Here is a 15315-nt window from a genome sequence, read left to right as displayed (position 1 = left end):
GTCATGGAACACTATACCAAAAACGAATGATGTACCTTATGGTGAGTAACATAATCTAAAAAAAAAAAAAAAACCCTAAAGGCCATGGTTGGCAACCCTCTCAGGACCCCTCTCACTTGAGAGCTTTTTCTGTATCTTCACTAAATATACTTCTATCACTTTCCTAAAAAAAAAAAAGAGAGAGAGAGAGAGAGAGAGAGAAAGAGAAAAGAAAAAAGAAATTGTGTTCTGCTTTACAGATATTGTGTGGTTGTCAGAAGAGTTGTATGTATCTATCATTTTCTTGATCATTTTCTCAAAAGTTTAGACAAGAACATAGAAGAATGGATGGAAACTGCTCCTCCTTAACAGAATTCATTTTCTTGGGAATTACCAATAACCCTGGAATGAAAGTGACCCTATTTACAACATTTCTTGCTGTTTATCTCATTAATCTTTTTGCAAATCTTGGAATGATCATTGTGATTAGAATGGATTCCCAGCTCCACACGCCTATGTACTTCTTCCTCAGCCACCTCTCTTTCTGTGACCTCTGTTATTCCACGGCAGTTGGCCCCAAAATGTTGGTAGACCTTTTAGCCAAAAACAAATCAATCCCCTTCTTTGGCTGTGTTCTTCAATTCTTGATCTTCTGTATGTTTGCTGATTCTGAGTGTCTACTTCTGGCAGTGATGGCCTTTGATCGGTATAAAGCCATTGGCGACCCCTTGCTCTACACAGCCAACATGTCCACCAGAGTGTGCTCCCTGCTCATGGCGGGAGTTTACGTGCTGGGAATGGCAGATGCTTTGATACACACAACTTTAACGTTCCGCTTATGTTTCTGTGGCTCGAATGAGATTAATCATTTCTTCTGTGATTTACCTCCACTCTACCTCCTTTCCTGCTCAGATACAGAGATCAATGAGTTGGCATTATTCACCTTTTTTGGCTTCATTGAACTGAGTACCATTTGTGGAGTTCTCATCTCTTATTGTTATATAACCCTATCAGTCTTGAAGATCCACTCTGCTGAGGGGAGGTTCAAAGCGTTCTCCACCTGCACCTCTCACTTAACTGCTGTTGCAATTTTCCAGGGAACCATGCTCTTTATGTATTTCCGGCCGAGTTCTTCCTACTCTCTTGATCAAGATAAAATGACCTCATTGTTTTATACCCTTGTGATTCCCATGCTAAACCCACTGATTTATAGCCTACGGAACAAGGATGTGAAAGAGACCCTGAAAAAACTGAAAATTAAAAAGTGGTTTTAAATATTTATATTACACACACACACACACAACATACATGCATTGTGGTTGTTGCTTTTGTAAAATTATATTGCATGACACAGGAGAAACAAAATTGTCTCAAAAACCTTAACTTAACAAAATGAGTTTGTTTTAAAACCCTTTCACAATAATTTTGTATTTCCCTTAATATATCATGCTTTATTATATGTCTACATTTTGTATATGGTACTCTCATTTTGTGGAAAATTTTTCTGACTTTTCTAACTCTGCCACATTTTTATTTGTTCATTCTTTCACTCAAACATCAATTTATTATACTTAGGTGTATTTTGTGCTTACTAAGTGAACTTGAGTACGTAACTGGTTTATATTCCGTGGTACATCTAGTAGTGTTCATACTAATGAAACGTATCATCTATTCAAAGTAACCAACATTACTTAATGAGGCACCAAATAATTCACAAGTCTCAAACTCCTCATGAAGTAAAAACAGGGGGCTTTTATCCAAAGAAAATGTGTAAATCTAGTGTAAGAGAAAGGCTTCGTTGGCTAGAGATACTGAGTCTCAGATCTCAAAAGACGCAAGTTGGGAGAAGTAAAGATGGTAGGCAGACTATGTGACAATTGGAGACATCTTGAGGTGGACAAGTTGTGACATTTTAGAAGTAAAGAAGTGTGGTTGCCAAAACATGAATGGACCTTGAGGACATTATAAGTGAAATAAGTCAGACAGAGAAAGACAAATGCTGTATGATCTCACTTTTATGTGGAATCTAAACATATTGAACTCATAAAAGCAAAGAGTGGAATGGTGATTACCAGGGGCTTGGGGAGTGGGGGAAATGGGAAGATGTTGGTCAAATAATACAAACATTGTGTTATAAGATGAATACATTTTAGGGAATGTAATGTACAACATGGTGACTATAGTTAACAAGACTGCATCATATAACTGAAGTTTGCTAAGAATTTGCTCTTAAATGTGCTCATCCCAACAAAAAATTGGTAACTAAGTGAGGTAATGAATTTGTTTATTAACCTTACCAACAATGATGATTTCACAAATTATACACATATCAAAACACACCATTACCTTAAAAAGGCCCAATGCTATATTCAATTTTATCCCAAGAAAACTGGGGGAAAAAAGAAGAAAAGAAGTCAAATTGGTTAGATTATAAAGAATAGTGGAAGGGGCCTTGGCAAAGTACTTCATTGCCTTATAGTTACAAAACATCAACTCCTCTATCAACGCTCCAGGGAAATTTCCTTCCTTCCTTGTCCCTTCTCTCCTGGATGAATGTCCATTTTGTAATGCACAGTAAAACATCTCCTTTAAACACTGTTTTAATATCATTCTGTTTATTAAATCACTGCTTCTAGTATGAGACTGGGAGCATTCTTTGTCAAGTATTGATCATTTCATCCTATTACCCAAAGCACCTGCATGCATGCTAGGACACAAAATGGAAAAACAAACAAATAATAAATTAAAAACGGATAATATTTTTGAGTGTTTTTTAGAAGTTAGTAACACAATTATATGACTGTAAGGTATGTGGCCAGAATATATATATATATAAAATAATATATAATATATATTATATATATATATCTCCATTACTAAAATAACAGATTAATAAAGACCTACATATTAAATACACTAGAAGTGAAGAGGATTTGTGTGTACTATTTGAAGTTAGTAACACAATTATATGACTGTAAGGTATGTGGCCAGAATATATATATATATATAATAATACATAATATATATTATATATATATATATCTCCATTACTAAAATAACAGATTAATAAAGACCTACATATTAAATACACTAGAAGTGAAGAGGATTTGTGTGTACTATTTATCATAATATTAGACTGAAAACAACTAAGTTATATCCATATATAGTTAAAAGTCTGTTTCTTGGTTTGTCTTTCTCTCTCTTTTTTTTCCTTTGCTCATTTGTTTTGTTTCTTAAATTCCACCTATAGTGAGATATTATATATATACACATTTTGTATATATATATAATGTATATATTATATATAATGTATATATATTTATACACCCACACGATGGAACATTTTACATGTGTACAATGAAATATTATTCAGTCATCAAAAAGAATGAAACCTTGCCATTTGCAACTACATGGATGGATTTAGATAGTGTTTTGCTAAGTGTAACAAGTCAGTCAAAAAAGGCAAACACCATATGATTTCACTTACGTGTGGAATTTAAGAAACAAAACAGATGAACATAGGGGGGAAAAAAAGAGAGTGAGACAAACTATAAAAAAGACTCATAACTACAGAGAACAAACTGAGGGCTGCGGGAGGGGAGGTGGGCGGGGGATGGGCTGAATGGGTGATGGGAATTTAGGAGAGCATTTGTGATGAGCACTGGGTGTTATATATAAGTGATGAATCATTTAATTCCACTCCTGAGACTAATATTACACTGTATGTTAACTAACTAAAATTTAAATAAAAACTTGAAATGTTAAGAAATAAAGTAACCTCTAACTTATGAAATTAAAAAGAAAAAAAATTTATAAATTACCCTATCACACTAAGCATCACTTTGCAGTGGTTCTAGGGATGAATTCTGAAGGTGCTAGTAATGTTCTTTTTTTGGACTGGTTCTGAGTGAAGGGAATCTTTGTTTCTGAAAATATTTGCAGTATACTTTCTCAAATAAAAATTCTCTATATTTATATTATGCCCTAAATATATTTTCCAAAGAAAAAGTGTATTTTCTTTGTAAGAAATATTGTAAGCAACCACAGGGTTTTCTTAAATGTTATGTTCCCTGCACACAGCAAGTGTTCATAATATATCCATAAAATTGATGTAATGAACATATGTCATAGAATGCATCAGTGAACATTCTTCATGTTATTAAAATTTCTGACTTGCTTACAGAACAATGCCTTTATTCACCTACGGGCACTTCTAGGCTTTCCTCCAGCAGCAGGGAAACTTAGCATACTTTAGTACCAGCATCATGCCAGGAACCCTTTATCATGATACTCAATGTTTTGGGGACAGATAACTATATTCTGAAGAGTGTGATCTTCTGGGTGGATGTTCTCCTACATAGGATTGCTTTAGTATCGCCAGGGTTATCCAGAAACCTGTAGTTAGAGATAATTTTTTCTCAGTTGCTTGTAACTGATGTATAGAATTTCTCCTAAAAACATTCTTTTTTCAATTATTTATAACTCTCTTCCTAATAAAAACTGAGATCCATCGGGAATTAAATGCGGTTATCTAACATATAACAATAGTGTAGTCACACAGCTCAGGTGTAAATCATGGGAAGGAATATTCTGAAGGGAAGTTAGTTTACATGGTCTTGAGGAGAAGTCCTGTTTGAGAGGCTAAAGCTAGGTCCTAGTTGAACAAAATGGAACCTGAGGGATTTTCAGTCTCCTCTGCACAGGGGAGCACCTGAGGGAACAATTAATTTGAAAGGAATCAGAAGATAGGACCAAGGACAATTCCACATCCCAAATATGTACCAAAGAAGCAAACAACGGTAGAAAATGTCTTGGGGAATACAAATGCATCAGGTTCTTGAGTTTAACTGCTGGGCAATTCGCAGCACTCGGTTGCATGGTTTCGCCTTGCCTCCACACTATCTCCCACGGCGATACTTCTGCTCTCTCAGTATTGGGACCATCACACTTCCCAAATTTAAAAGTATACTAATTTCACTGAGGGTTATTTTAGCTTTATGGAAAGCAAGGAACCAAAACAACACACTAATAAAAGAGAGAGAGAAAAAAAAATAAAAAAAAGAAAACAAACAAGAAGCAATGCTGCGCTCCTGCTAACTCCCAGGTGAAGTTTCTGAATAAACAGGAGAGTCCCGGAGGACTCAAGAACAGAAACTCGTATGTGCCTAACACAGCTTACTTTCTTCCCTCCACGGGTTTTGCATTTACTGGTAGAAGTAACTACATTCAGACTCAGAACATACAGCTTGTATGCATGATTATTATACATTATCTGGAAATATCTATCAACGGTAGCAATCTGTGATGTCAGTTGTCCTAATTAGCATATTGTAAAATGTCACTCAGAATATGGCCAGTCCAGAGAGTATCCCTTGGGGCTGCCATGATGCATAGCCTCAGGGCCACCAATTTTCTTATTTTCTACTTACTCTCTGGAATTGTGCAATGCAGCCACCTTGCACACTGCATTCTCTTCACACCGAGGTCGGTGAGGTTCAAGAGTTCAGTTGTAATATATAGCACAGACCATGTCTCCCTCTGGTGACCCTCCTCTGTGCTGCCCTCAGCCATCAATCACACGGGCTGGAATCCTGCTGCCTTAGAGAGCACACTTAGAGGGGCTCCCAGTTGCTTAGAACCCTGAAAATCTGTCTTCACGGGTTTTGTTAATTTTCAAATGAGACTTCAAGGTAAACACACGTTGGCCTTCCATGAGATTAGCCAAGAGAATTGTTTCCCAAGAGGGATTTAGTTCATGATGCTGTCATCAGGAATTTGTTAAGAGCAAGGGCTTTGCAGCCAGAAAAACCCAGTATCTGTGAGACTCCAGAAGCCAATGTCTGCACGTGTACGAGGACATTGTAATAATCAGTTGGAACGTATGAGATAACACAGTAAATACGTGATATTTTATGGTAATGAAAGAAATAATTTATGAAAACTCCGAGCATTTGAAAGCCAGTTCCCAAAATGGTCTCTTCTCTCCCTTAAGTCTATTTCTAAAGATTTTCATAAAGGAACACAGCATATGAGGAATTATATATGCACACTTTCACTCATTTCTAATTATTTATGATATAAAGAGTTGTATATTATAGGGAAGGGAAACTTTTCCTTTCTTCCCTTCCAGGTTCTCTGGCCGGTCTAGTAATTAAATTAGCATAAAACAGATTAACAGGAGAAAAAGAAATTTAATTTCATATGCACGGTTGCTCGTAGAAATACAAGACTCAGTGACAAAAACAGGCAGATTTATACATTCTATACAAAGAAACAAAGCAAAGAAGTTTGGGCTTTGGGTAGGAAATTAGTAAAGAAGTAAAAAGCGTTGTTTATATAGCCTTTTGAACCTGAATTTCTCTGGTGATAAAGATGTCTCTCTCCTTTCTGGTACAGGAAGGGTACGTTTCACATGGGAAATCTTGTCCCTGCTTTCAGGAAGAAAAAAGAGGGTCAGTGTGTCCTTCTTGCATCTAAGAAAAGCATCACTAGTCAGTTGTAGATATTAATATATGTTTTTGTGTGTGTGGTTTTCTTATTCAATTTTCTCTTAGTTATTTTCCTTTTTCATAAGAATAAAAATGTTCACTTCAGGCAAACAAACTAAGTTTTCTCATTTATTGTGGAGAAAGTCTCAATTAACTACGTATTTTTACCATGTAGCGCACTAGGATGGACTTTAGCGATGTTAAGTCCTAAGTGTCATTGAACAAAAATGGTATACTCTCTTCTTATTCAGTTTCAAAGAGAAATAACACATTACCAGTCATTTTTATGCAGGTTGACTTTTCTCCAGTTAAACACAGATCCATATTATTTTTATAATAAAGACAGGGACTCAAAACAAGGATTTTTATGGTGATGCTGTATTTAATGCATGTTTAAAAATTTTAAAAGCAATCATCGTCTGTTAAATATGGCCAAAAAAAGATATTTGATTTGAATTCAGTTGTATAGATAGATATCTATATATCGAGAGAGGTGTAGATTGATATAGATAGATAGACATAGAGATGTACCTGCCTCTGTGTGTCTGAGAGAAAGAGAAACGGCTATAAACACTATCCCTGGCAATTATTAAGCACAATAGAAAGAATATTCTAACAGTTATGTCTATAAACCACATACCAAGTGCATTCTTGCTGTTTATTGATTTCATCTGTCTCTGCTCTAGTTTCTGATAATCAAAGCACTGCATCAGCCTGTTCAGCCAATGTATATATGGCATACATTTGAACAACCACGTAAGGCTCAAAGACACTCTTAATTAACCATTACCATTGTAGAAGTTAAAAGCCGATGAATGTCTTAGATTTTCTAGCTGCTATTGCAAAATGCCTTTGTGTAAAAACGTTTCAGGATGGAAGTAAAGCCCAAGAAGATTCTTTGGTTTTCAAAGGAGCATTTGTGGGATGCTCTGACTTTTCACAAATATCATGCTGGGAAAAACCTATGGAGAATTTTATTCTTACTCTTATTCTTATTATTTATAAAAAGCTGTAAGGGTTTCCACCTGTATGATCTTTTTCCAATTAACACATAACCTTTTGGAGCTATTACTTATCCATAGCTGCCTGGTAGAAAACACTCTTTGAAATGCGTTGTCCAAGAAGTATGGGGTGTCAGTGGATTACTACTAATTAAGAGTGTGTAAACCTGTGATATGATTAACTCATCTCTCTGTTTTATGACAACTGTGTATTACAGCATCTAAAAACTGATTGATCTACATATTGGCTGTTTTATCAGATCTAGTGGTTTTTAAACCAAAGAATAGGACATTTTAAGCCCTGTAAATGGAATTACAACAGTAGAATTGATTGATTCAATTAATCGTGGGCCTCCTCTCTCTGAATTTGTGAAATTGAATAACATATCATGGAAAATATTTTTTAGGGAATCATGACTCAAATAGAAGCTGGGGCAGATGGCCTATGACTATCTCGGTATTTTACATAAATAGGGGACACCACATCAAAAGGCTTTCTGTATTCTCTCCTGTCTGCTTCAATCCTCATCATTCCCTTCCCTTCTTAGTCACTACATCACATCCTTCTCACCCATCCCCAAGGACTGATGGCAAATAGCTGCTTCCAAAGGTAATATTATCAGGGCCAAGGGAAGTCTTTAAATAGGGTAACATAGGGGGCTCCAACACCTCTCTTTCCATGGACACGCCAAATGAATAGTTACACATGGTATATTTCCTTCTGAAAGAGATCAAGAAACTAGCTGAGTGACTCCCACACACCAAGCAAGTTAGCAAAAACAGGTACAAATGTAGGTCTTTTGTAAAAACGAAGTCATATAACACAAACTTTCAAAAGCCAGGAAAAACCTGTACAGTGTTACATGTCAACTGTATTTTAGTAAAACTGGGAAATAATACCTTCATGGAAATACAAAAATGAAAAGACACCCACACATACAACATATACACACATGCATACGCACACATATATAATTACTAAAAATGAGATCATCTTATAGACTTTTGAATTTTATTTTCTTCGTGGATAATCTATCCCCTCATTACTTTATTTCACACATTGATCTCCAGTATCCTACATCTTTTTTTTCCTAATGTACACTTCAAAAATCCCATGACCTATGATAACAGCTTGTTCTTTACCTTTTCTTATTTTCTCACCATGCTCATTCATTAGCAAATATGTGATCATTACTTGCTTTCCAGAAAATAGTGTATATGTAATTCATTGCATGTTAAATTTCCCAATTAACTTCCGTCTTTTGCAAATCCTTCTGCACCAATATAAAGGACTCCAATGTATTCCTTTTAATGATTATATAATGTGCCATATCATGGAACTATCTTAATCTATTTATTCCCCTATTCGTGAGCATCTCTTTGTTTCTAGTTTTGATTACTATTAACTTTGTTAAAATAATATATTTGTAAAAAAGTATATGCCTCTTGAAACTTTGTCCCAGAAAGAATTATTTTTTCCATACCGTATTCATCAAAGCAGTCAAAGGCCAGCCTAATTTAATGGGGGGGGAGGGGGGCATCCTGTGTCCATGGGAGAAGTGTCAGAGAATTTGAAACCATCTTTGATTAGACACGGCTACAATCAGTCAGTAGTAGAGCCTTGAAAATTATCATTTTCCCATTCTTTTGTTCTTAGCCTTTCATATATTCAAATTAAATACATAAGTATGTATGAATGAATTTTTCTTGTTCCTTGCAGGCACACACAGAACAAAATGCACAGATTGAAAAGATACTTGAATTTCACATCACAGCGAGGAAGGATAGATGAAAGTTTATACCAGTCAGGTCAGTGTGAAGGACTGGTTAGCTCTGGTTAATGCTGATGGTCATCAATGGTACTAGGGACCAAGAGGACAGGAAAAGGTTCAAGGATCATTGAGCGTTACATCATAACTGTTGGAAAGGATTTGGAGAGGATGCAAAATTACACTCCAATACTTCTCAACTTTGTAAAATTTGAAATAAATAAAAGCAAACAAAATTTTTAAGAAATGAATAGAACTTTGTTTTTTTCTTAAACCCTCTTCCATGCACACATAGATGATCTATTTTATTTATTTATTTTTTATTATGATATGTTAGTCACCATACAGTACATCATTAGTTTTTGATGTAGTGTTCCATGATTCATTGTTTGCATAAAACACCAAGCGCTCCATGCAATATGTTCCCTCCTTAATTCCCATAGTAGTTGAAACAAGTCTCGTGAAAAACCTCTTTATTACAACTATTTGTCCATCACCCATGAGCTTATCCACCTAAAATATTTCAGAACAAAGATTCGATTAGACATTAATTGTACCAGTGCTGGTGCTAGGGCTGCAAGATATACAGAAATTAGCTCAGTGCAGCTATTATTACTAAAGAGCTTATAATGTAGACACATCTCCAAATAAAATAAAGATAATGCAAGAGAAAGTGCTGTGCACAGTGGATGTAATTGTCATAAAATAATCGAAATCCGGTTAGATGATGTGGTTGGAGGAATGGAATCACACATACTTAATGAAAAAAATGTATTTAATATAACCATTGAAGGATTGTTCTAAGTGGAAGGTGAAGGAGTTTGTTTCAAAAATAAAAGAAACAGGATAAAAATACGGATAAGCAATAATTAACAGGAAAGTAATCATGTTTTTTAGTAAACTTATTAATGTAATAAATTTAAGGAATAGATAATAATTAACAGATAAAGTAATTAAGTAGAAGGTCTCTTTGAGTTTTATTAGAAGTCTGATCTGACCGGGGGAAGATGGTATAGACTCAGGGAAGCAATGACTTATACTATAAAAACCATTTTATCTTCCTAAAGATGATCCATTTGGTGCAACTGCAAAGAATTTAAAGTCAGCCTTTGCTGAAATTATTGTAACATTCACGAGGGAAAACATAGAACTATAAATCTAATTAATCACATTTGTATGGTATAGAAGTGTGAGGACAGAGGCTTGAGAGACTTCAGTCCCAAATGACACTGAGTGAAAATAAAATGCAATCTGTCTGTATTGTTCAGCTGCTGGGGCAAGCACAGAAGGATTTGCCCATCACAGGTAGGTTTCTGAGTCACTAAATTTCAAGAATTAAAAAAATGCTTATATTTGGGAAAATGAGGAATTGAATATTTAAAAAATTATAAATCATTTTTTTACTTATTTCCTTTGGTTAATAGTCTGCAATCTAATAGCAAAAAAAAGAGGTATTTCTCATTTAAGCAGGGTGAATCAGATTCATTTTGACTAGCAAATAAATAGTTTTACTTGTTTATATCCTAATCAAAATTAAAAAGAGAAACGATGGGTTTTTTTAAACACTGGAAAATGGTATACACAAAGTTAAGATTTTTTTTTCTATTTTTGTTTACAGGTAATAGTTGAGGTATTACAACACAAATGCTAATTTGTGTAAATTCAACCCCATATCAACCACATATTGTATTTATTCAAACGTAAAACAAAATCAGATCACGCGTATTCTAGTTTTCACATATCAACAGAAAGACAGGTGCACACACACACACACACACACACACACAGAAGCCAATAAAAAAATGCACTTATTACTCTTGTTCCCATCTCTATTTTTAATAAATAAATCCAGTTTAAAATCCAAAGAGTTGGAAGTGTATGTGTTAAATACTTTAGTTTCCACTAGTTTTTAGCTTTTTTTTTCTTTTCTGACCAAGAGAAGCGTCCTTCAGCACCAGATCACTTCTGAATGTAAGTAATAAAAACGTAGCAATGTAGTAATATATTACTAGAGAAAAGTTTATTAAAATATATCTAAAGTCTCAATAAATACTAAAAACAATGTGGATGGGAGCAGTTACTCACATATTGCTTATTATTCTTAAATCAGAGATATGTTCATTGTTTTTGAATTTACTTATTTATTTATTTATTTATTTATTTATTTATTTATTTTTAAAATATTTTATTTATTTGACAGAGAGAGAGAGAGACAGCCAGCGAGAGAGGGAACACAAACAGGGGGAGTGGGAGAGGAAGAAGCAGGCTTCCCACCAAGCAGGGAGTCTGATGTGGGGCTCGATCCCAGGACCCTGGGATCACACCCTGAGCCAAAGTCAGACGCTTAACGACTGAGCCACCCAGGTGCCCCTGTTTCTGAATTTAAAACAGAGGATTAAAAAATCATGATACACAGCTCAGATAATGTAATCATTTGATGTTCAATTAGATATTTATTTTTAAAATATAAAAATACATATTCCAAACTTGTTTTAAATTTAGTTATTGCTTTCATATTATATTTGACTTGTAATGAGCTTTCATTCGTGATTGCCTGCTGGGATAAAGCAAAGCAGGTGTACACGGATCATATTCCTTATGGATAATCTCCAAATTTGGAATTAAACTTTCTCTAAGTCCTATCCCAAACAGTTTAACTTTTGTCAACAACATAACAATGAAATTTGTCCGGACTGTCTGAAAACTAAGGCCATAAAGAATATGATGTACTGAAATAAATCCTTTCTGATTTACAGATGATATTTTTCTGAGAGTCGAGAAGACTTAAAACTTGGGTCTACCATTTCTTGATCATTTCTGTAGCATTTTAGAAGAATCAAGAAGAATGGAAGGAAAAAATTGCTCTTCTGTGAATGAATTCCTTCTCTTGGGAATTAGCAATGACCCTGGAGTTAAAGTGACTCTATTTATCACATTTCTAATTGTCTATCTCATCATTCTTGTTGCAAACCTCGGGATGATCATTTTAATTAGAACGGATTCCCACCTTCACACACCCATGTATTTCTTCCTCAGCCACCTCTCCTTCAGTGACCTCTGCTATTCTACAGCAATTGGACCCAGGATGCTGGCAGACTTCATTGCCAAAAACAAGTCAATTCCCTTCCATGGCTGTGCTCTGCAATGGTTGGTGTGCTGTTCCTTTGTGGATTCTGAGTGTCTACTTCTGGCAGTGATGGCCTTTGATCGGTACAAGGCCATCAGCAACCCCTTGCTCTACACAGCCAACATGTCCACCAGAGTGTGCTCCTTGCTCATGGCTGGGGTTTACCTGGTGGGAATTGCGGATGCTTCAGTAAACACGATACTAACATTCCGGTTATGTTTCTGTGGATCAAATGAGATTAACCATTTCTTCTGTGATGTCCTACCTCTCCTCTTGTTGTCTTGCTCAGATACACAGGTTAATGAGTTAGTGATATTTACCATTTTTGGCTTCATTGAATTGATTACTCTTTCGGGGCTTTGTGTGTCTTACTGCTATATCATCCTAGCAGTGATAAAGATCCACTCTGCTGAGGGGAGGTTCAAAGCTTTCTCCACCTGCACCTCCCACTTAACCGCTGTTGCGATTTTCCAGGGAACTCTGCTCTTTATGTATTTCCGGCCGAGTTCTTCCTACTCTCTTGATCAAGACAAAATTATTTCATTGTTTTACTCCCTTGTGATTCCCATGCTAAACCCTCTGATTTATAGCCTACGGAACAAGGATGTGAAAGAGGCCCTGAAAAACCTTAAAAGTAAAAAGTGGTTTCATTGAAAATGTACATGCATGTATTTTTTCCCAATCTTACACTACAATGCATGGAAATCAAAATTGTTTTGCCACTATGATGTAATTCAATGAGTATTTATACCGCGTCATTCTCTAAATACTCCATGGTTCATTTTATGTCTTGAATTTATATTTGGTACTCCCTATTTGTGGGAAATTTCTAGACTCCTAGTTGGCAAAATTTTTGTTTCCTCAATCTTTCATTTGTGCATGAATTGAATTTTCTAAGTGTTCTTGAGTATTTTCTAAGTACCTTTACGTGCTTTGAATTTCATGGTGAATCTAGCAGTTTATTTACTAATAAGTCTTATTGCCTAATGCAAATTTCAATTTTAATTAAGTGATATATATATATATATATATATATATATATATATATGGAATCTAAAAACAAAAACAAATGAATAAACAAGCAAACAAAAAGCAGAAATACAGAAAACAAACTAGCGCTTCCCAAAGGGGATGTGGGCTGGGGAGGTGGACAATATTGGTGAGGGGGATTAAGAGGCACAAACTTCCACTAATGAAATAAGTCACAGAGATTAAAAACTACAGTATAGATAATACAGTCAATAATATTGCAATAACGTTGTTGTCAACAGCTGAGGAATACACTTATGGTGAGCACGAGTAAAACGTAGAATCACCATGCTGCACACCTGAGCCTAATGTAAATTACACATCAACTATACTCAATAATAAAACATTTTAAAATTTTAATTTAATTTAATTTAAAAAGTTAGCTCTCCAATAACCTTGGAACAATTAGCTCCTGCCTGGTAAAGGTGACTCTTCTATGGCCCTGCTGATAGTGGATAGCCAGGTAGCAGCCTAGGGAGATCACCGGGCTCATCAACGCTGACTCTGTCATTCCCTAGCAACGGCCTCCAGCAACAGGGGACTTTTATTTTTGCACTGGCAACTGCACATCAGCTCTGGGTTGGCTAAGCTATCTCTCCTGAGTACCAACTCCTAAAAAAGTCCACTTCGACTAAATCTGAACTTCATTCCTTTCATCTCCCCCTGCCTGGAGCAATAGTGTGATTAATCTATCATTGATTGGAGTATGTAATTCCTTTATTGTCTTATTAAAAGACACCATTGTAGACGCTGTAGGCTAGTGAAATTCCCGCAGTGGACTTGTGTTAAATAAATGGCAAGCCAAGATAAGCTCAGACTCTGAGCATTAATTTGCCTCCCAAAAGAAAACAGAAGTTAAAAAGTACTTCTTGCAAATGCAGCAATTAATCTGGGATCTAAAAGATAAATAGGGATTAGCGGATAGATGCAGGTAGGTAGAGAAATCATTGTATGCTGATGGATCAGAAACTAGATGGTCCTCAGGGAGACAGGACCAAGTCATCTGTGGAATTCAAAGGCAACCAGTGTGGCTGGATTATAGAGCTGCAGTTCACAACTCAGTCACTTCCTCCACTGGTTTTCCTTCCCTCCAGCACCTGTGAATGTGGGTTCACACACCACCCTGTGCCTGAGAGCACGACGGTTCCCAAATCATTCCCTTCAATGTGGGGAAATGGATACTCAGAGTTTAAGGACTGTGCATTTTTATCTCTTTACTCAAGCACTACCACAGTATCTGGGTAAAAAAGAAAGAAATATCAAAAAAAAAAAAGGAAAAGAAGAAAGAAAGAAAGAAAAAGAAAGAAAGAAAGAAAGAAAGAAAGAAAGAAAGAAAGAAAGAAAGAAAGAAAGAGAAAGAAAGAAAGAAAGTTAACTTTATTGAATATTTATTCATGGGAGGCAAAAAAAAGAAGAAGAAGAAATCACTGAGGTCGAGTATGTGCCTTAAATACATTTTTTGCATCATATATGTTAGCCCATAAAATACTTGTGAATGCTGAGTGTAAGGGAAGATGAAAGACATACAAATCATTTGGAAAATAATTTTATCAAAGAGCTTTTATCTGGGTGTTTACAAGACATTTGACAACTTAATTTGGCTCTACTGATGAGCAAATTGAGACAGGAAAACCAAAGGGACCCCATAAGAGAAAAAGCTGGGTTTTTTTCCTTTGCTTCTTTTTCTGGCTTCTATTCTTCTAGCACCTACAACCCACCCCAATCTACACATGCCTTGTAATGCAAATAGCATATGTCCTCCTATGAAGGGACAAAGATGTGATGATATTATTGGAGTCTTCCAACACGGTAGATAATATATAAGGAAGGACCAAGCAGAATCATCATGTGCCTATTCCAGACCACTGTCACTATCTCAAGACCAAGACCCCTGGCTTCAGGGAATGAGTGACTTACGAAAA

The 15315-nt window shown here is 35.6% G+C and overlaps 2 protein-coding genes across 2 annotated transcripts; both read left to right on the top strand.

Moving 5' to 3' along the window:
• The first annotated feature begins 323 nt into the window (after positions 1-323).
• On the top strand, positions 324-1253 carry LOC113246379 (olfactory receptor 5W2-like). Its single transcript, XM_026486978.4, has one exon. It carries the CDS (start codon positions 324-326, stop codon positions 1251-1253), a length of 930 nt encoding a protein of 309 aa, XP_026342763.3.
• A 10829-nt stretch (positions 1254-12082) lies between these two features.
• On the top strand, positions 12083-13018 carry LOC113246432 (olfactory receptor-like protein OLF2). Its single transcript, XM_026487040.1, has one exon. It carries the CDS (start codon positions 12083-12085, stop codon positions 13016-13018), a length of 936 nt encoding a protein of 311 aa, XP_026342825.1.
• The last annotated feature ends 2297 nt before the right edge of the window (positions 13019-15315 follow it).

The sequence above is a fragment of the Ursus arctos genome, unplaced genomic scaffold (assembly GCF_023065955.2).
Source record: "Ursus arctos isolate Adak ecotype North America unplaced genomic scaffold, UrsArc2.0 scaffold_23, whole genome shotgun sequence".
Taxonomy (NCBI): domain Eukaryota; kingdom Metazoa; phylum Chordata; class Mammalia; order Carnivora; family Ursidae; genus Ursus; species Ursus arctos.
The sequence above is the reverse complement of the archived record's forward strand: the minus strand, read 5'-3'. Positions and strand labels throughout refer to the sequence as shown.